This window comes from Girardinichthys multiradiatus, chromosome 21, assembly GCF_021462225.1.
Source record: "Girardinichthys multiradiatus isolate DD_20200921_A chromosome 21, DD_fGirMul_XY1, whole genome shotgun sequence".
NCBI lineage: Eukaryota > Metazoa > Chordata > Actinopteri > Cyprinodontiformes > Goodeidae > Girardinichthys > Girardinichthys multiradiatus.
The window spans coordinates 21,861,678-21,883,091 of NC_061813.1; the positions used below are offsets into that span (position 1 = coordinate 21,861,678).

General features: G+C 38.1%; 1 protein-coding gene and 1 long non-coding RNA gene across 2 annotated transcripts in view; one reads left to right on the forward strand and one right to left on the reverse strand.

Annotated features, from left to right (window-relative positions):
- Positions 1-97: 97 nt before the first annotated feature.
- crispld1a (cysteine-rich secretory protein LCCL domain containing 1a) overlaps positions 98-21,414 on the reverse strand; it is a 27,939-nt gene continuing 6,622 nt past the window's right edge. Inside the window, exons 3-15 of the mRNA XM_047349191.1 lie at positions 18,375-18,493; positions 16,019-16,151; positions 15,820-15,935; positions 15,616-15,716; positions 15,331-15,531; positions 14,572-14,632; positions 14,428-14,494; positions 9,436-9,566; positions 9,251-9,294; positions 9,071-9,143; positions 8,890-8,965; positions 8,669-8,802; positions 98-891 (exon numbers count right to left, since the gene is read on the reverse strand). Coding sequence (XP_047205147.1) covers positions 840-891; positions 8,669-8,802; positions 8,890-8,965; positions 9,071-9,143; positions 9,251-9,294; positions 9,436-9,566; positions 14,428-14,494; positions 14,572-14,632; positions 15,331-15,531; positions 15,616-15,716; positions 15,820-15,935; positions 16,019-16,151; positions 18,375-18,493 — 1,308 coding nt within the window. The 3' untranslated portion in view covers positions 98-839. The remainder of the gene's footprint in view (positions 892-8,668; positions 8,803-8,889; positions 8,966-9,070; positions 9,144-9,250; positions 9,295-9,435; positions 9,567-14,427; positions 14,495-14,571; positions 14,633-15,330; positions 15,532-15,615; positions 15,717-15,819; positions 15,936-16,018; positions 16,152-18,374; positions 18,494-21,414) is intronic.
- On the forward strand, positions 846-6,557 carry LOC124857764. Its single transcript, XR_007035676.1, has 3 exons — positions 846-966; positions 4,053-4,202; positions 5,951-6,557. It is a non-coding gene; the product is annotated as an uncharacterized LOC124857764 (long non-coding RNA).

The following is a 21,414-nucleotide window of genomic DNA, read 5'->3' on the forward strand; positions in this document are numbered from 1 at the left end:
AATGTTATTCCATCTTTAACTGAAAATGTTTATCTCTTTGTTCTCCTACAGGAAAGAAAAGTGTACAATGTGATGCTTGTATGACACGAGGCAACAGTACAGTTAATGTTTTTTATTTGTTTTAGCTTAAAAAACCTGCAAGAACTGTTGTCCTGTCAGAGGAAATGCACGATGAAGACACAAATATTCTGATCAGAGAAAGACCACTCTGTGGTTTGGGCGCACCTCCTGACCTGCAGGAAATTTTAGCTTAACTTTTTTGTATTTGGGAAAATACAAACCAATTCAACCAGGTGGGAAGATGCAATACATAAAACATTAAGCAGCATCCATTACAATTTATATTGATACATAGCATAAATACACAAAAATAACACATACCAGGTTTCCCTATTAAAAAAGTACAAAGTATGTAGAGAACTGCTTGAAAGCACCAATAAAAATGTGCAGTATGTAATACAATAAAAAAATTGATTTGTCTTGTATGTGCCGTACCCACATGATTTAGCATTTTAAAACTCCATAGTCATACAAAGATAATGTATTTGATAAGATAGCAAGTAAAGGACGCAAAGGCGAAAAGTATTTACAAATATGTACAGCAAAATATCAGCTATATTTACAATTTCCTGTAAAAGAAAAAGAAAATTTTGAAAGAGATGGGTTCTTTTCAAAGTTTTCTTCCTGGGTTTGTGTTGTCACGGTAACGACCTCTAACACATGAAGATGGCAGAGCCTGGACGATTTCCGTCATTGAGTTTGACAACGTGGCTCGATTTCAGTCTCTTTAAAAGCTTCAAGTGCCTTGTATTATTTGGTTAAACCATCTTCATTGCTGCTCAGATCACAGCGAAGACGCGGAACGCCTTCCCTCCAGGAGGGTTTTGAAGGCTGCCGGGAAGAGAGGGACAAGAAGAGGAGTCAGTTTGGGTGCAGTGTTTTGCTAGGAGACATATGACAGAAACTGTAAGTCTCTAAAGCTCTAAATCTCTCTTAATAATAACAGGGTGGACAGAGAAATAAAGCTCAGCAAGAAAACTGATAGATCATCATATTTATATAAACAAATAAAAATGTTGTGCTAATCGAAAAAAAAACAGGATAAAAGTGAAATGACAAAATGTATATGCCTCCCTTATGTATCAAATTTTTGCCTTTTGTCACAAACGTTTTAAATTATCAAACACATTTTCATAACAGACAAATAAAAACTGAGTAAATTCCAAATTTTATTTCATTATTAGGTAAAAAAAACTATCAAAACTGACTTAGCCCTATGTGAAAAATGTTTCTTCCCTTATTAAATCATGAATTACCAGTCAGTTTTACTAGCCACACCTAGCTCTGATTACTGCTAGAACTTTAAAATAATAATAAAAAAAACACCTAAAGAGTACTTTACAGCATAAAGTAGGCTATCAGATCTCAAAAAGCAACACAGCAGACTTTAAAGAAATTCAAGAACAGGTGAGAAACAAAGTCCTGTACGATTTTCTGGAGTAATATGTTCAAGGTTAACAACAGTTCACATGATGGGCAGCTGTCAAGGATCTGAAAAAAGTGTAAAAGGCAAATATAATGGAGACAGACTAAAGTAAACAGAGAGGGCCTCTGAACAAACAGGACCCCATCTACTATATTAGCTACTAAGACATTAACAATAAACCACGGAACTCTGTGTTTTGAAGTCAAATATCTCATCTGCTCAGTTTTTATAAGAGCAGAGTGTTTGCATTTGAAGTGTGTGAGCACTAGCTTGGCAATGATATAGGTACTGAAGTAGGTAAAAGTGTTCTACAGTGCCATCGACACCCTTAGTAAAGATGTATAAAAATCCTTGGGGAAAAAAACCCTCATTATTATGCGGTTGCATTATTGTTCATATACATTTTTTGAACAATTCAACCTTTATTTTGTACGAAGCCCGCAAGGGGACATGGGGGAATTTTTTTCTTTTGCGTCCCTACGCAGTACTTTTTTGTTTGCTTGCAAAACGTTTTGCATTACCACGCAATACCTTAGTGTTACCTCAGAAAAGTTGTTAATCACCTTGAGAAAGCTGTGCATTTTGGAACAGCAGCACACATGACAAACTGCTCACAAAACAAACAGGACTGATATGGCATTGGTATGATTTATTTGTCATATGCAGGTTAACACACAGTCAACAATGCACTGAAATGCATGGGATAAAAATCATTCAACTCACAAAAACAAAAGCACTAATGACATGCAATAAAAAGTACAAATCGTGCAGCAGCAATAAGCTAATAAAGTGTCACAAATGTGGTTTAGTGCAGTATTATTGTCCAGCGTTCAGTAGTCTGACAGCTTGTGGATAATAACTGTCTTTAAGTCTGATTGAATATCCTTTTATTTAAGGCCGATTTCAAAATAAAACTCAATAAATCTCAAAAACGGGTGTAGTGTTTGTTCCATTTCTGCGATTGTCTGGTTTGGAAACTATCCCACAAAGCAATGCGAGATAACGCAAAGATTATTGCATAAGAACGCAAATGTATTGCGTGGGGATGCAAAACAAAATCCCCCCCATGTCCCTTTGTGGGCTCTGTAATTTTGAGTAGTTTTATTTACTTAAAAAAACCACTGGAACACAAACTGGTATACCTAACAGCTGCTACAAAAAAACATTTTCACATTAATCAGAGTAACTTTTAATCAGGAATCCATGACATTATGGTTCCCTGGGGTAGAAAAATAACAGCCTCATTTCCCTGAGTCACTCTTCAAAATAAAAAACATAAGAGAACATGCAGTTGCGCTATGGCAAATATTTGTTCATCTTTGTTGGGCAGAAAATAGTTACTCCTAGTTACTCCTAGTTACTAGTTAGAGTTCAGGAGGATAGTCAAGGAAAAACCCTAGAGATCTAAGGCGCAGGAACATTGGAGGTTGACGGTGCAAAGATGAAGCCTTGAAAGCCAATGGCGGCAGAGAAAGAGCCTTGAGGCCAGCGGAGACGGATCCTTGGAGGCCGGAGGCACATGGAACCTTTCCCAGGAGCCTGGCGGCGGTCCATGGAGGACCCACAGAGAACTTTGCCAGGAGCCTGGTGGCGGTCCATGGAGAACCTTGCGAGGAGCCTGGTGGTGGTGCTTGGAGAACCCACAGAGAACCTTCCTAGGAGCCCGTCAGTACTAAAGGCGAAGCCCAGGAGGCCAGCAACACAGAGAGTATGAAGGTCCCTCTGAAAACTTTGTTTGGAGGGTGGCTGGGAGACGTAGTGGACCCTCAGTGAACCTTTTCTGGAGGTCAACCATGGAGAAGCTTGCCAAGAGGCAGAGAGGACCCTCGAAGAACCTGGTCTGGAGGTCGACCAGGAGATGAGGAGAGTCCAGGGAGGAGATTAGGTGGCTGGAAGCCAGGATGAAGTTCTGGAAACCTGAAACCACAAAGGAGCTCTGGAAGAGCAGCTGTGCAGGAGACCTGAAGAACGGCCGCGAAACGTACAAAAGAGCCCTGGGGATCTACAGTGGGACCGCTGGAACCTTGGAAAGCAGTACAGGAACCCTTAATGGGGGAGAAGCTGGGACAACCCTGGCGCAGGAACACAAGGTGGTTCATCCTCGAACCCCTCTGGAACAGAAACACGAGAGGGTTCATCCCCGAACCCTACTGGTGGCTGAATATTATGTGGTGATGATGATGACAATTGAGCCAGACATTTAGATGTGATGAAGCTGATGGAGCTGAGTTGTTCACCTGTGCGCTAACGCAGTTGATTTTTCCAATTAGCAGCGAATGCAGCATCAAGCGATGGCTAGCGATTGCACTGCTTATAATGTTTTAAGTTACTTGTAAGGTAATAAACCACTGGTCTGTCTCTTTAAACTATCTCTTTGAGCTGTCAGCCTGGTAACGTGTATAACAGGGTGAGGAGAGTGAGCCTGGTAATCTGTATAAGACAGAAATCGTCATGCACTGCAGAAGGCTACAGCAGCTTCCGATCCAGCTTGTGAGTTAAGTAATTTGTTTAGTCCAATGGTGTCTCTCAGTTATGTGGCTGTGTTTATTATGTTTTTTTGAAACAGATGCAGACCATCTAAATGCATAATTACACCTGGTATTAGCTTCACCTAAAATACCACATGTATGACTCCAGCTGGCTGCATTCCACCTGCGAGAGACCCACTGTCTCAGCATGTTTGGAGAAGTCCTGCCCCCTTGGCAAGCGATGCGAGGTATCTCATGTTACAGATTTATATCGTTGTTAATTTTACATGTGAAGAACTTTGCATGTTATGCTATATAACAATGTTTGGTTTTATGACTTGGAATGCAACCGTGGCACAGATTGTCTGGTTTGTTTGCCTTTATTTAGCATTTTATGACAATGTAAAGCTACTTTCTGATGGCAGGATTGTGATGCCGATTTCCAGCTTGCCACTAGGCGTGCAGGCAGTTTGTGAGTAATGTGAAGAACACATGTAAACAAAGTAATGAGAATCATCAGAAGCTGAGTATTGAAAAAGTAGCATCTCTGAGAGTGTGTCAATAAGACTGGTGAGTTGTGTATACTGTTGTATAAAAATAATTTGTTAATTAGGTTTGTTCTTGACATTTTGTGTTAGTTCTTTTTACTTAGTAGAAGGGCAGTGCAGCTTCAAATAAACAAACATCACCTTCTAACTAGCATTTGATTACTATGAGAGCAATAGCATAAGGTGTAAACCCACCTTTTGATTAAACAAATGATAAATTTCTCAAAATCCCAATAGGTAAATAATAGGCTATTTAACATAAATAGTGAGACCTCAATGGACCTCAATGGAACAGAAATACACAAAACCCCCTTATAAACGGAAAAACTGGCAAACAAAATTAATTAAACTTCACTTATTGAGTCTCTTTTCCAGAACAAAACAGTCTATTAGCAATGTAAACATTGCAGGCCTGACAAAAGTTAGTTAGCACACCTCTGCAGTATTGCAGTCTATATGGGGGCGGATTCCAGCTCAACAATGCGGAGTGGGTTAACACCAGGGATAACAGTCTTTGGAAATAATGTCAATAAAACAGTTCCAGCTCTGGTTTAACAGTCCACTCTGGCAAACGAGCAAGGTCCAGCTCTTAAGCTCCCAAAGTCCAGGCAGAAAAAAATCCAAAATAAGTCCGTAGCTTCAGCTATTTAGCTTAACATACGTAATCCACAATAGCATACAGTCCAACTGCCTCCGTGAACGGCCGCCAGCCAAATTCACGCCAGTCTCACCAGAGTGCCGACACCATCATCCCAACTCCCATCCCCCAGCCATCACAGCCAATCAGATGGCCTAAACTTGATTTTACCCTTGACTGACCAGTAAGGTCAGTATAAATTTAAGTACACGGTAAATGGTGGTAAATAGACCTACCATGCATTGTATTTAAGAAAACGGATAAAGTGTATATGTAAAAGGGTTGCCTGTGTGTATACTAATACAACCCAGCGGGTTACATTTAGTTGCCTTTTTCTTACTTGATCTTCACATCATAGGTGATTGAAACACAGGACTAAAGTAATGATAAAACTGTGTATTTCATTTGTTACCAAATGATGTTCAGGTTACAATAAAAAATTTTGGGCCAATTATTTAGGCTAAAAATACAGCTCGTGGCCATAATATTCTATGTAATCTACTCATATGAGAAGTTGTGATTGCAATGGGTTATAATTTGGGTTTTATTTATGTATTCTTTTTTGTAGAACCACATACACCCATAGCTGTATACCTCAATCTGCTTTTTAAATAAACCGTAAAGCATCACCTGGCCTGATAGTTGACCCCGGGGTCATGCATGCATTTAACCAGTGCACACTCTGCAATCACCACCACAGTAAACTGGTCATTTATCTAAGGAATCACCATTAAAGTTAATGCATTCACTTATGTTCAGAACACTTGTTTATCGAACCCTGAATGAGCATCCATTTATGCTTATTTTATAGTTTCATGATGCTGGAAGGTGTTCTGGAGATGCAAGGATTATCCTGGATGCTCTAAAAAGGATAAATAAATATCTGGGCCCATCAGAGACTCTCTTCTGGGATTTATTGATGTCAAGGACTTCTACATTTAGGCTGTGAAACGTAAAATGTGCTTTTCTAGTCAGTCTGAAATATAGATTTGATAGGTTTTCTTGTAGTTCCTACTGGATAAATATACTCAAATGAAACCTGTGTAATTTTAAGTTTTTTTTTTTCTTTTTACCAGTTTTGCCAATCATTGCAGATGCTGTGTGCTTTATTTTCATACTTATCTTTCCTAGGTAACATGAATTATGTCATGACAACTGCTATCATTCACTATGTCAATTATTTTGTTAAACAGCAAACGCATGCTGTTATTCAGCATGTTCTCTTATGTAATTAATTGATTAAGTAATTAATTATATTTGGATAACTGATTCTAAAGATGTTTTATGTAAAGGTATGAGCTATTTCTCATTCCTTCTTCATCAGTAAAGCATGTAAAAAGTAATGAGATAATTACAAAGTGGGCTGTCTTAAATGTTGCTTCCAGGGACATAAAGCTAGGCTGAAACTGTTTGAGAACGAAAGGAAGAAGCATAGAAGACAGGACGTTGGATTTTATTTGTTTGGCTAGATTAATGACCTTGACCAAGCAAATTCTACATTTTGAAGAACGGTATTTTGTTAACATTTGTGACTGCTCTAACCACACTGTATGGAGTATTGCATGAAAATATGCAACACTTATGCTATATAAGATCTGTCCTCACAGGACTGAAAAGCAATCTGGGGGCAATCATCATCACTTTACTGTTGGTAGAGAAAGAAAGAAATGCGTTAGCTTTTTTTCTTTGAGAATATCTGCCATCTTCAAAAGCTTTGTCATTACACATTTAAAATAGTGATAAACTGATATTTTTATGTTGTGTGATTTACTGAAAGGCTGATGTCTATTTAAAGCAATTTTGATTGCCCTCTCAAAAAAAAAAAAAAAACACACACACAAAATAAAAACCAAACTAAGACAACTCTCAGAGATACATGAACATGCACTCATCTTTTCAACAATGATTGCTCAGCTTTTAATTATGTTCAGTTTGAAGCACTGAACATGCCCCCTGAGGCACATTGTGTCAGAGTAATAAAGTTGTTAGTAATAAAATGCCTCTATCTTGAAAAGATTAGGGCCACAAAGAGGAAAGAGTGGTTAAATTTCTCGCAACCTGAGAGCCATTCATTTAATTCCACCACCACAATATTTCTCAATGGAGCCTCAGAAATCTCGTAAGCTGTAAATCTAAACTTTACATGGAGTTTTTTCTTCTTGTTAAACTTTTACATTTGGTCTTACTGTAGTAAAACTTCACTTCTCAAATTAGATGCTTAACCTTGTAAGCCATAAGGGGTTTTAGAGCAATTTCGGCCTGAAATTACATACCTGAAATAGATCAAGTATAGCTCCACAGTTATAAGGCATACATGCAAACCTTTGGTATCTGTGTAAAGTTAAGACATAAAAGAATATTTTTCCAGTGGATCCACTATTGTAACTGTTGCTATGTTGGATTTATTTGTGATTAAACAAAGAAAAACTAGATATTTATGAGCCTCGCCAAAAGTTTTTTCTATATGAACATTGCAAAACAGCATGGAAATCCTTTGGAATTACTAGGAGAACCCCCACATTGCATTCATTCACATCACTATAACTGCAGCAAATTTGGACTGAATAAATTGAAGCATATATGTTCCACAAAGGTTTTAGAGAGCAATGTGCCAGGTGGAAATGGCTTTCCCAAATGTGTTTTTCACCTCATAACAAGGAACTAAAAGGGAATCTGATCGATATATGATATGATATAGCCTTTGGTTATGGCATTTACCCTGTGTATCATCAAAATGTACAGTTGCAAAAATAACTGGAAGCTAACAGAGTAGCACGCAAGCTAACAACCGGCGGATAGCAGCCAGCAGACTGTAATGTGCAAGCAAATAATATATAATACACACCCACTGCATGGCTGGCTACAACAGATATCCTAGTGACAGAAGTATTTGGAGAAATGCTGACGCTCCTGGGCATCAGTACAACAATGCTGGTCAGAACCAGAACAGAAATTACAACGCCTACCTGAATGCTGTCAGAATAGCCACTTTGTTACAAGTGGCTATTCTCCACTGTGGTAAATTACAAGAGACCTACACTTGCTGCTGAGTACTTTTAAACATCTTTGTAGGGTGGCTGTTTGTTAGGTCTCCAGGCTACTGCTCTCAGACAAGATTTCTCCTGACCTCCTCCTTCCCACTGGATAAATCGTCACTTAAATGTTCACTTTATGAACTCACTTTGTCCACAGACAAAATCACTTTGGGTGGCCATTGTGTGATGCATTAACGCCTGAGTTTGGTGTTCTTCATGAAATATCAATATTCTTTCCCAGCTTTCTGGTTAGATTTTCAGCAGTGTCTTGCTTGCCTTCATTGTTTTTGTGCTTATTTACATGTTTCTCAACTCAGATTTGGGAAAGGATATAACATAAAAACATGAAGCAAATGAAAACGAAAAGTTTTAAAATAATGATATATCCCCTTTAACGTCATGACAACAACTAAAAAATAAAAACTATTCTACTAAAAATATAGAAACCCACACAAACACACACACTTCATCATTCTAGATAATTCCTGTCATACCTCTCGGAGAAAATGCCATTTTGGTATGAGGAAACATAGTGATTCCGCTTATCCACTGGCATCACATCTATGTAACCACCCACATCGTTTCTGATGACTCCAGCATGGACAGCTGCCCGACATATACTGGACTTCTACAAAAACCAGTAAGTAGAAAAGGGATGATTAACTACAACTTTGTGGAAAGTTTTTTTTTTTTTCCTGTAAAAATAGTAACTTACATCTGAGTATATGCTGGTACCAATGACTCTGGACAGGCGAGGGTTCTCTTCTAAACAGTTCATTGGGCAGTATAACCTAAAAGCACAAACATTTCGGATTTGATAAAACTCTTAGAGAAAAAACTGGACACCAAAGACTAAGAAATCTTTGGGTGGTTAAACAGTACATTACGGTTCAAACCTTGGACAATGTCTTGAAGGCTTTTCATATGGACACAATTGTGCAGCTGTGGTTCCACATGTAATGGCTTTAACTATAAAAAAAAAAACATACAAAAAATATGGATGCAGGAGCGCCACCTTATAATTAGCAATATTAATATTTGTAAATATTATATAAGTGTCACACTGTTAGACTTACCTGACACTCTGGAAACTGTAAAGGAGTTAGCACTTTGATATTTTCTGTCAAGAGTAAACACATAAAACAACATCAGCTTTCTTCTTTTCCTTTCGGCTTTCATTGTGTTATAATGAGGTCACTACCAAGTATCTCAAGTGCACTGCATAGAAATGCCAATTTTGTTTCTAAAATCACTGTCTCACCCTATAGACTGGACTCCATTCTTGTTGGATTTGATGAAGTAGTTTTTTCTGCCTTGTCTTGTCACATCCAACCAGCCCCCATCGTTATCTATGACACCAGCATGTAGACCAGCTCTGCACACACTCGATTGCTGCAAAATAAAGACATTTTTGTGTACATTTTGCTGACAGAGCAGTGAAAAGTTGCTAAAGTTTCTTTTTTAATACAACAACTAAAACTAAAGTGAAAAATTGCAACCTCCTTAAATTAATAGTGTTTAACACAGAAAGTTAGTAAATCTTTGTTTGGTTGATTATTTCTTTTTTGCAAAAACTTTTCTTGGTAATAAATCTTGTATCACTTGACAGCCTGTCTATTTCCCTATAAAAGATGCCATGTTTGTGGGGAAAGTGCATCTGTAGCTTGAGCAATAGTTAAAAAAGCGAGTTGTGCCCACGAAAAAGTTCCCTAATACTCTCCGCTAATGTGAAACAGCTTATCCTGGCACTGACTCTTCTTTTGTGTCTTTTATTGCATTGGATGATTCTCATTTTTTGTGCTGCCATTGAACAAACTGCAATAGTAACAGTGTACTGAATAGTTCTTTTGGTTTGTTTTACCGTGTCACGTCCGGCACTCAGAATTGTCGTCTGATTGCCAAGAAGAAGCCCAACAGATTTACTTTCACAGGTGGAGTATTACGGCTAATGCTATAATGCTCCGCTTCATTTAAATATATATATAAATATATATATATATATATATGAATTATTAGAATCTGGTTTGGGACTATTTCAATTGCAAGGGGCATGGAGACGAAACAAAAAGGAAAAAGAGCAAGAGAGATAGAGAGGTGGGGCAAAAAGGGAGAGAAGGAAAAAAGAATAGTGGAGAAAGACAGAGAAAAGAGAATACAAGATAACACCGTAAAAGACTGCTTCTACACCTGCAGAAATGCATATATAACAACAGCAATGTTACTGATAAGTGCACGGTACTAATTAATGCAAGTGTTTTGTTGTAACTGCGGCTCAATACAGAACATCTGTGTATCTGTTAACACCTGAACCTGAGCATGCTTGTGTATATAAGGTTTCTCCACTAAAATATGCAATAGCGAGTGTGAGGAGCCACAGACCCGCTCCCCTGGACCCAAACACAAACAAAGGAGATCTGAGCCACAGACATCCAAAGGCCCCCAAGAGCACGGGAACCCCAGGAGGACCGCCACTGGGACTACCGCAACCCCCCCAGAGAGGAGCAGAGGAGTATCAGGGGAACCATCCAGCAGCCACAGTGTAGAAGCCCCAGGGAGCTGCAGCAAGATGCCCACAGGCCCCACAGGCAGCTGTCTACATCAGAGCACATCCAGCCATGGACCCCGAGACCCCGGGGCACATAATCTCCCAAGCAGAGGCCCGACAGAGCCAGGGGGCCCTGGCCCTGGCCCCGGCAAACAGCCACCAGGACTGAGCTGGCATACAACAAAGCACCCAGCCCTGGATACCGAGAACCACCAATACACCAGCGGGCAGAGGCACCAGCCACTGGCAGAGAGTGGGGCAGAGAGGAAATAGGCCCCACATTTGATGGGGGGGCTAAGCTGATCCAGGAGAGGGAGCAGCCCAAGTCCCAACCTGACACATAAACTGGTGCACAGAGCCACAATCACACATTCCCACCCTCATGCATACACATAAAAACATTTACACCCACACAACCAACGTGAAGACACACAACAATGGACGTCGTACACTTACTCACAATCCCCATACATACTCTATACTCCCAAGTCCAGGTACGTGATCCCCTTCATTTCAGGGTGGAGACATGTAGAACCGATTCCGATCCATATTGAACTGGTTTTCAAAGTATTTATCTGGTAGAAGACAGCAATAACTACAATGCTGCATCTTTAGAGACAGAGATAGGGTCAATCTTGGGACTAGTTATTTTGTTTCTATTTATTTAAATTATCTTAGGATAGGTCTTGATCCATCTATGGTTATTTTGTGATGCTGATGGCAATTATTTATATGGTGGCATCTTCTAAACCAGTAGAGAAAGATTCTCTTCAGTCTGCATTTGACATTTTTTAAAGTTGTCTGACCAAGCTAAAATTGGTACCTAATGACTAAAAGATTAAATATATAGTTTTTACATGTCCCTGCTTATCAACTGGTAACCATGCACTTGGTACTATTGGGAGCCAGCCATGAGTTACAACATTAAAGGCAAGTAAAACCTTTTCTGGAACTTTCAAAATAAATTGCATTAACTACTTCCAGCACAGCCAGGAACAAGAACAAGAAGGGTAACAGCAGACTTCCCATGACATCACTGTTTGAAAAAAAACCCTGCCTTCCAACAAGCAGACCTCTTCCACGCAGGTTCCCAGTGGAACTGGACGGAGGGACACAGGGTGCTAATGTCTCTTTGCTGACAAACAGACATAACTCTTCAAACTGGATCCAAGAGTGTCATACGATCACGCGATCATATGTACTAAGTTAAGTAGAAATGAATTGCTGTTTGTGTATCCAGTAGTCATTCATGAACTTTTCTTTCTGAAGTCTACAGAAGCAAACTGTGTTTCAGAGTTCCCAGCAGAGACCCTGCAGTTAAGCCCACAGTTACATAGGTTAGCTGCAAGTTAACCCTTTGTTCACCGTGGATGCTTTCCTCAACTTCGTTGCCCCAGATAACGTCTCCTCTTCAGTTTGCGTAAGAGGTAGTGTTTGGGCAGAGAAGATTAGTTTAGAGTTAAATAATTAAAATGTTTAATTAGTGATGTTTGTTTTTGTTTGTGCTGAGAAACTCAGATGCAGTAAGCGCTAGCAGACTAGCACTCAGCTAAGGATGTGTTCTGTGTTGTGTTTTTAAAGTTAAGACAAACTTTATTTAAAGGGTGGGTTTTTTTAAACACAGACCGGCCATAACGCACCGTTCACGCTTCTGCATTTTCAACCCTTTTAATAGTGGTAGTAGTATGTGTTTGATTCTGGTAACCAGCTATAAGTTTCTTTTGTTGGACCCAACTGCTAACAGCTAAGAACACGTGCTCACCTACTTTATGAGTCAGCTAAAGATCATTTACCCAGAAAGGTTGTTAGTTTCCAATCTAGGAAATAATATTTCCCTAAATATTTTTTTACTAAACGAGATGACTAATTAATCACCATTAAGACCCATTTATCCAAAAAGGTTTGGTTCTTATTCAAAATAATATTTCCTTAAATATTATTTTTCTATTTCCTTGATATTTCTTTAAATATTATCTTAATAAATAATTGCAGCTAATTAAAAACCGTGAGAATTAGTCACCCAGAAGGTTGGTTTTATTCAGCAAATCATTCTTTAAAAATTATATTTTATCTGATCTTGCATTGTTAATGGTTGTTTGAAGGTATACCAATTATTGCCTATGTTGGTTCCAAGACCAACTTAACTTCATTTCAGGATTCTTCAAGATAATCCTTGGTTCTCAAACATAAATAACATTGCATGGTAATGTTGCATCAATCTTTTGATCATGGTTGTCAACCATCTTTGATTAAGTTGTTAATATTGTACATAGCCCATTAGTCTTCCTTATTCTTTAATTCTGCTTGGTAGTTTAGTTGGGTTGTTTTAGCATAGTAAAGAATTTGTTGCATTTGTTGAAATATGTTTGACTTTGAGTTGACTTATTTTTGTTAATACATTCTTGTATTTTAAGAAATAGTGTGAATTCATTTTGTGTGTGCAAAGTTTTGCTGTTCAATTATGCCAGAGCTTGGAACATCCCTTTTAATTTTGTTCTAATACCACCGCCTTATTGGGCTGGTATTCACAGGACAACCCTTAACGGACTGAAATATTATTTAATAAATTATTAAAGTATTAATATTAAATAATTTATTCATATTCATAATCACAAAAGTACATTAGATGGCAATTAACTGGAGAAGTTTAAGTTCTATAAATGTTTTTGTAGTGGACTTGATAATTACTTGACTTTTTATGTCCATATTGATTACCTTTTGAAAAGGTTTTGACCAAAGTTGGGTTTTTAGGTTAGCATTTTTTGTCTTGTTAGAAAAAGCATGTTTTTATTAGATTTAGAGTACAGTGATATTTTTACATGAATGCAAGTATATTGTCTTAAAAAATTGAAATTGTATATCTAGCTGCTCTTTGTTTTGTTACAGGTGCAAAAGCAAGGACTCGCTCTTGCAAGCTTCATGAGCTGGTCAGTTTGGCATCATTATCAATCAGAGGAAAAACTTATTTTTCAATTGTCATTGCCTAAGCACTGATTGGCAACATATCAGCTTACACCTGCAGTCTGCTAAAATATCACTTCAGTGTGTAAAACACCCAGGGGAGGCACCTGTTACCGATTCAACAATTAGCAATCTTCAGCATAAGACACCATTCAGTCTTTGCATGCTCATTAGTTCACTATCGATGGCCGCTAGATTTAAACTAAGTCAACTTAAGTCTAGCTTTGTGAGAAAACCTGTCAAGTCAATTAATCTTTTTTCCACTTAACTCCAGGAATTCCCCCAGACACTGTTCTTCTCTGACAGCCCCTACCTCCAAACTGTTTGCGGAACTTTAATCACAATTTACTCTTGTAATTAAAAGTAACCCTAAGTTTTACAAGAACCTGTCTGATGCTTTCACCTGGGTCCAGTATTTTACCCATTATAGCAACCACCCAATAAATGGGTTTGCAACAGGGGTAATAATTAACTAGTTTTGGTGGAAAAATGTATCATCAGTAAATATGTGTAAATATTAATTCAAATAATAATACATTTACACTTTGACTCAATTACTAGCTCATGGGGATTTTCTCATCATCTTTAGATAATGTCTCCTTATCTCTGAGAAAATAGAGAACTAAAATTAGTTTTTTTTTTTTTTGTATGATGTTTGTTAACACTTTGTGAATCAGTCATAAATATTGCAGATTTGACTTTAACATGGTTCAGACTTTGGCCATGTTCATTAGCCTGTTTACCCACCATTTCAAAGTACACTGTTCCAACCACTTTTCCTGTTGCAGCCAGGCATCCAGCTGGACACTCGTACCTGTACATTAACAAAGAAAACACCATAGTTTAAAGACTGTACATTTCTCATTAGGTCCTCTTTGATCTTCATTTTACCTATTACATGTTGTTCCTTTGCACTGATCTCGTAGCTTAATATCACAGGTGACGGGCTGAGCTGAAAAACATAAAAATTAAGGGTTCTCTCAGTAAATTCTGCTACACAAAACAGCATCCACAAGCCATCTGTTTTAATTCAGTATGACTAGTTTTGAAAGTCCCAGGCTAATTGACACCTAATGGGAAGCATCGCTGCATTGCTTCTAGAACAAAACACACACAAAAAATACCTCCGCAACATATTTCAGGGTGGTCAGCAATACTAGAGGAAGTGTCTCATCTTACACTTGTAAGGCCCTTACACTGCAGAGGGGAAGCTATTCAAAAACCACAGCAAGCCCCTCTAACACCCATTCAGCAAGCCAAAAACAAACATTCCCTCAAGGGATCATGCTAAAATAAAGCCTCCTCCCTTCTCCTAAGAATGACTTGCAGTATTGAGCTTAGTTCACAAACTGTCTCAGTTGATCACGAAGAAGACAAGTAAAGGCTACAGGGTTTCAAAGAAATCTTACATAAACTGCAAGAAAAAACTGTTCCAGTTATGGTCTGTTTTCTTTCTATTATCTATTACTGCTGCTTCAACACAAAAAAAGTCTGATTCACGGGTTCTAACCCATCTTACAGAAGTTTTTCTTTACGGTACATAGTGTAGTGTGCTTGTGGCATCTGTGAGTGCCCCCCCTTTTACCAAGCCTAAAGGCCCCAAATTTGAGTTAAAACTTGATCCAGAATAAACTGCCAATGGCAGCTTACACATCTGCTGTATGTTGACCGCTTCATTCTTGTCCAGGTCCTCTGTGGGGGGCTCGGTGGGGGCCAGGACTGGGGCTGGAAGGCTGGGAGGTGCAGGCTTGGAGGCCCAAGACCAGGGTTTTGTGCCTCGAGGGCTCTCAGGCTCAATAAAGTTACTTTCCTCTGTTTCCTCCTGCGAAGGGTTGGATCTGTCATCTTCAACTAAAGATACAGAAAAGAAACGATGAGTTGTTTCAATTCACTTTTGTCTGGGTTCTTTTCTTTTTCAGTGTGGCTCATGGGTACCTTTGTAGCAAAGATTGTCCTTGCAACCTCCACCATAGCTTGGAGGACATGAAGAGCATGGGGTTCCATGTTTGTAGGGGGCATGTCCCCACCAATTTCCCCTGTTAGATAATCAATAATTAATGAAAATGCTCAAATAATGTAAAAAAACCTTAATTATTTTTATTTAAACTTCCTAATATGACTTCATAATGGTGTGCTTACTTCGGTGAATAGTTGCAGACGAGATAAACAGCTTTGGCCCAAATTTGTCCCCACACATTCATGTTGTAGCAGAGGTTGATGGCACAGCCAATTCGGCTGCTCGTGGCCCAAACCAACTACAAAACGATGACATTATTTACAATAGAATAAAAACAGCTGACACAAATCGGCCCTAAATCATTAAAGTGGTGTGGATTACCTGTGTGTAATGTGTGCAAACAGGCCCAGAGCATTTGAAAGGGCAGTAGGGATTACACTCCTGAGGGTAGGGGAAGGAGTAATCTTTCACTTCATCGTACCAGGCCTGCACATGGGACGTAGGGGGGCGATACCTAATAACATCAGTAAGCACAGATATGGCAAGGAGGGCTCATTGGTAGTTATTAATGATAACAATGATTAATAGACTGGAAAAGTTGTTTGGGATATTTGGTAATTCAATGAATTTATTTAAACCTTACTTGCAAAGCCTTGACTACTATGTGTCATTTGGGAATTGTATATCTAAGTAAAGAACGATTTTACTGTATTGTGGGTTCCTCAAGGCTCCATTCTTGGGCCACTTGTATTCAATGCTTACATGCTCCTCTAGGTCAGATTATTACAGTGTTGTACAAAGTATTACAACATCTCTTGTCATATTTATTACAATGATGCACAACTTTATATTTCTGTTTCACCACATTACTAGAGTTGCACAATATTACAAAATTATGTGATGCAAATATTATTAGCAAATGTTGAAATGATTACATTTGCTGCAATAAATCCACATTCCTCACCTAGGTCTTTTTCATGTTTGCTTCTAATTAGCTCTGTCACCTTTAGTATCTAGAGCACTGTCATTAGAATTAGGTGCAAACATCTACTGGAGTGAAACTCAATCCAACAGGTGGAATATACAATTTTGGATGCAAAGTGTCAACACATGATGCTTTATAAATATTAGCCAACAGTTACTGCATTTCAAACAGTCCTTTGCGATATTAATATTGTGCACACTGATGCTGCGATTAAGAAGCAGCCCCACATGACACAGAGTGTTTCCATAATATCAATGAGTGGAATTTCCTCCAGTTGTAAAAAAGATGGTAGTCATTGTTTTTGGTTCCAAAGAATGCATGGTTAATCATCAATACCCAATACTCAATATAGCTATATAGTGTATGGGTTCATTCTTGTGAAGTCTTACCTATTCATTTTTTTTTTTTTTATCTTACTGTTTCTTTCTTTTATTTCAATGTCTCTTTTTTGAAGAGAAAAATATTAGTAATATTATATAATAATATTCAATAAATAAACGTGTTTAAATATTTTTTCTGCCTTTTTCTAGAAATTGTTATTTTTTTCTTTTATACAGTATCCTTCAAAGCACGTTAAATCACATGTCTGAATGGTGCTATACAAATAAACTTGCCTTGCCTTATGCTGTTCCCTGCTTTTTCGCGGACTAGAAATTCTATCTAATAATAATCTTGCAAGTAAAATTTATATTATGTTCATATTATGTTTCATGTATTTTAGAATATCTAAATCCAGGATAGACAGCACCAAGGGCTTAAACTAATCAACTAAATGTTCTCTAATGTGAAAATCTTATTTATCTGATGGTGTTACTATCCCGTAGACATCAAACGTGTTAGTCTGCCAGAAGCCAGTGGTTTGTGTCACATGGTCAATCCATCTTTGAAGCGAGAAGCAATGGAGTTGCACAAAGAACACATGTTCAGTCAAAGTTGTGACATATGATTATTTAAATGCACTTATACACAACCAAAGTAAGAAATAACAATGTTTCTAATCTCACATAAACAATACACAATACCATGTGCTATTGCTAACCCCGGATAAACACACCAATGTAAGTACAACTGTTATGATGGTTCTAATTGGAAATCACTGCTCAGTTACCAAGGAGACTGGCCTGGGACCAGGTGTTAAAGGGTAATTTGACTAAAATCAAGCATCTAGACAGTTAGGTGAACTGATTACATATTGAAACAAGATTCTCTTATGGCAGACATTAATGTTTTAGGAACTTTTTAAAAGGGGGCCGAGCAAACAAATGGAGAAACAAAAGCAGGGAGAATCTCTGCTGTGTAAATCTACTTGTCTCTTATACAGCAGTGTGGGTTTATAGGCTCTCAGGAGCTCGTCCACAGTGGGTAAACACTGTCAGCAGCTGCTCAATATTTGCCATAATGGCTGATTGTCTAGAGTAGTGAAGGATTCAATTATGTTATTTTTAAAATTATTATAAATATTTGCATGTGAGTATTTAGACTGAATTTTTAATATGGCTCATGAGGACATAGAACAGTCAAGTCAGCTAAATGCTGAAATAAAACAGTATTTTATTATATATGGTCTATACTGTGTAAGAAAAAATAAAATCTTTTGATAGAGGGATTGGAAAAGCCTATTATATGTGTAATGCCTTTTTGGAGCTCCTTAATCATACATTATGGAATTTTGATTATTATTAATTATGTAAACAAGATCCTTACTGTTTTATAAGGTAAAACATCACAGGCATATTAATGACAGCTATTTACCTTCCCCAGTGCACACCCAGGTTCTGCCCAATCTGTGAGAGTAAGCCTGCAGGACCATGCTCCCATAGGCAAGTCTCTGCCCACTCCTCAGCTGTCCGTTCCAGCTCTGTGTCCCATACCTGACCAGAGGAATAACATAGACAGAAAACAAAAATCATCAGTTTGCTGAATATGTTCAATAAAAGCTAGAAAGCTGTCAGACTGCTATCCAAAGTCACATAGAAAGAGATAACAGAACATAAGGTTCATCAGAGAGCTGCTAATTAGCAGAGATATTTACAGCCCTGGTCTTTATTCTGTGGTGTGATGTGGAGCTAAGTAGCTTCCCTCATCTCCCTGCTTACTATATCTAGATGCTGTTATCAATGTAGATATTTTTTTCTTTACTCCTGCTAATCAGCTATCCTGAGCATGTTTTCCCTGGAAATTGTTGCTAAGTTAATTTAAGAAGAAAAAGAAAAAATATTCTGTTAAGTAATACCTTCCATATGTTTGACTTGCTGCATGCATTTCCTTTACTTTACGCTCTGGTTTGCACATTCACTAAAGGTCTGGAAATGCAAAGAGCTCCTCCATACAGCTGCTCTATGCTCTAATACAGTTGAATGTTAGAATAACATAGCCGTAATTCCACTGAAGGACAGTACGTTCCTGTAATCGCACACCTTTTTGGTCACATTCAGATTCACTTATATAACAGGTGTGTGCGGAAAAATCTGTTAGTGTGTGCATATGTGTGCGCACAATACACAGGTAAAAGGTGTCAAAGATTTGGTTTTAAATTTGTTCCAAAATGTATTGCTGACACTGGAAGGACCCCACTACCATGTCTGCATCATCTCTAGATCGCCTCTAAAGCACACACCATTCTTGAAACCAGATTGTTTGAGCTGATGCTTGTTAAATGTAAGCGTTTCTTCAGATGCTTTTTAACTATCTTTTTTAATCAATAAGACCAGTGTGATTTTATTGGACATTTCTGCAGCTCAATGACATATTTAAATACTAAGCCTTTAAATACAGAACTAATATATGCTAACAGATTTCCTGCACCCTGCATGAAGCAGATCAGATCTGCAGCCATTTGAAGTTGCATATGGTCCAATTTGCTCCATACCTTATGATGACTTGCAGTGTTGGTTAAAGCATGATGCAGAATCTGTTTTACTCAAACCATCCCTGGGCTGACATGATCTCTATGTGCAGTGAGCTGACTCAAATATCAGCATCTGTTTTAACATTTTAAAGCCGCTTTCTTAGCTTGAGTTGTTTTTTGATGTATCTAAAAACGGGTTTTTAGATTCATAGTCCTGTCACATCTAGGATGTGCTCTGTTGTGTATAGTGCATACATATTGGAAAGAAGGGTGTAAAATACACAGAGTGCTACTCCGTCAGGATAAGGTAAGTTGTTTTTTGTTGTTTCACTATATTTAATGACCTAGTCATCGTCTTGGTGTAAATAAAGGTGTAATAAAAATACACTTTTGAGTAGCACAAGAAAAAAGGATCATCTTAAGATGCCACTGAAGGCTGGTTTGCAATGATGTGTCAGGGTATAATGCTGAAACATTGTAAGAAATTATAAGGCTGACAGATTGTCACAAATGAACAGTCAATCAGATTTGTGGGCCACTGAGTTTGTCCAAATGTGCTCTTTAAAAGCAGATTTGTTGATGCTTTGCAGTTTCTTTTCATAATCCAACAACCTACTGAAATAAAACAGCTTTAAAACAATTGACATGAATGTTAGTTACTTGGCAAGAAACACTCATAGTAGTGCATGGTCATCATTGGTGGAAAACTGCTAAAGGAAACCAATTTGATATACCATCTAAATAATTTATCCCTTTTATTTTCAGCTGTTGCATCTGCACAGTATACAGCCAGGTTGTCAAGCTGCTGGTGTTTGCACAGCTACCCCAGCAGGAGGAACCTCGTAACCAAAATCCTGATCCTGCCCACCTCCCCCTCTGACAGCACTACTTTAAGGCCTGTAAAGAAAAACACCCTTCACCCTTGCTAAAATTTTTCAGCGCCACGCACATGGTGTTGTTTATTTCGCTTAACACTTCATTTGCTGTCTGGATTTTTCAAATTGTTTTTTTTTTTTTACTTTTTGTCCATCTGGTTGCCCTCAAAAGGTACAGAGGCTACTTCCTTTGCAAGTAGGAGTTTCCTGTATGTAATATATGGACCATACTGAAAAATATTAAGTAGCGAGAAAAAGATGGAAACTGGGAAAATAAAGCAAAACAACAAAGATAAGATTGGATACTTAGGAGACAGAACACAACGATAAAAATGGTCAACTGTTTCTCATAAACCCTCAAGGAATGAATATAATCTTGGGAAAAATAAAAATATAGAACATATCACAAACTGATTGTGCAGTAATTTGCTTTTAGTGTGAATTGCCATTCGTTTTTCAAGCATGACATTCCAGTCCAGACAAGTCCTAAACTCAAATAATTTCACTAAATGGTTTGACAAAGCAAAGAAAAAGGCTGCACAAGCAAAAGCCACAGATTTTAAAACTTTTTCAAATGGATCAAATACTAAACTGGCCTATCTGGAGTTAAAGAAATGAGAACTTATCTCAGAAAAAAAAAAAGTTGATACACTGTAAGACGGATGTCTTCTGACTAGCTTCGCATTTTGGAAAAGGCCGACTGATCAGAAATGCAAAGAAAGCCTGCAAGACTATCTCAAGCTAGGCTGAAGCAACTTGTAGCAATTATTAACATTATAAAAAAAAAAAAACATATATCAGGCCCTGGAATAAGCATGGGACGATTACTGCCATCAAGGTATATATGGGTTTAAAACTTGAGTTACGGGTTCAGAAATATCATATTGTTCCTGCAGTCTTCCTAAACAAATGCCAGAGAATGTGGTAGAGTGTTCTGAGTTTGGGTTATCACATAGGGAAACACATAGGGGGTGCTACCCCTCACCCACCTTTTTTTCTGCACTGCTGGCCAGCTGCCTGAAATAAGGCTACTAAAGTTTTCTCATACTTTAGAAGAGACTAGTTTATT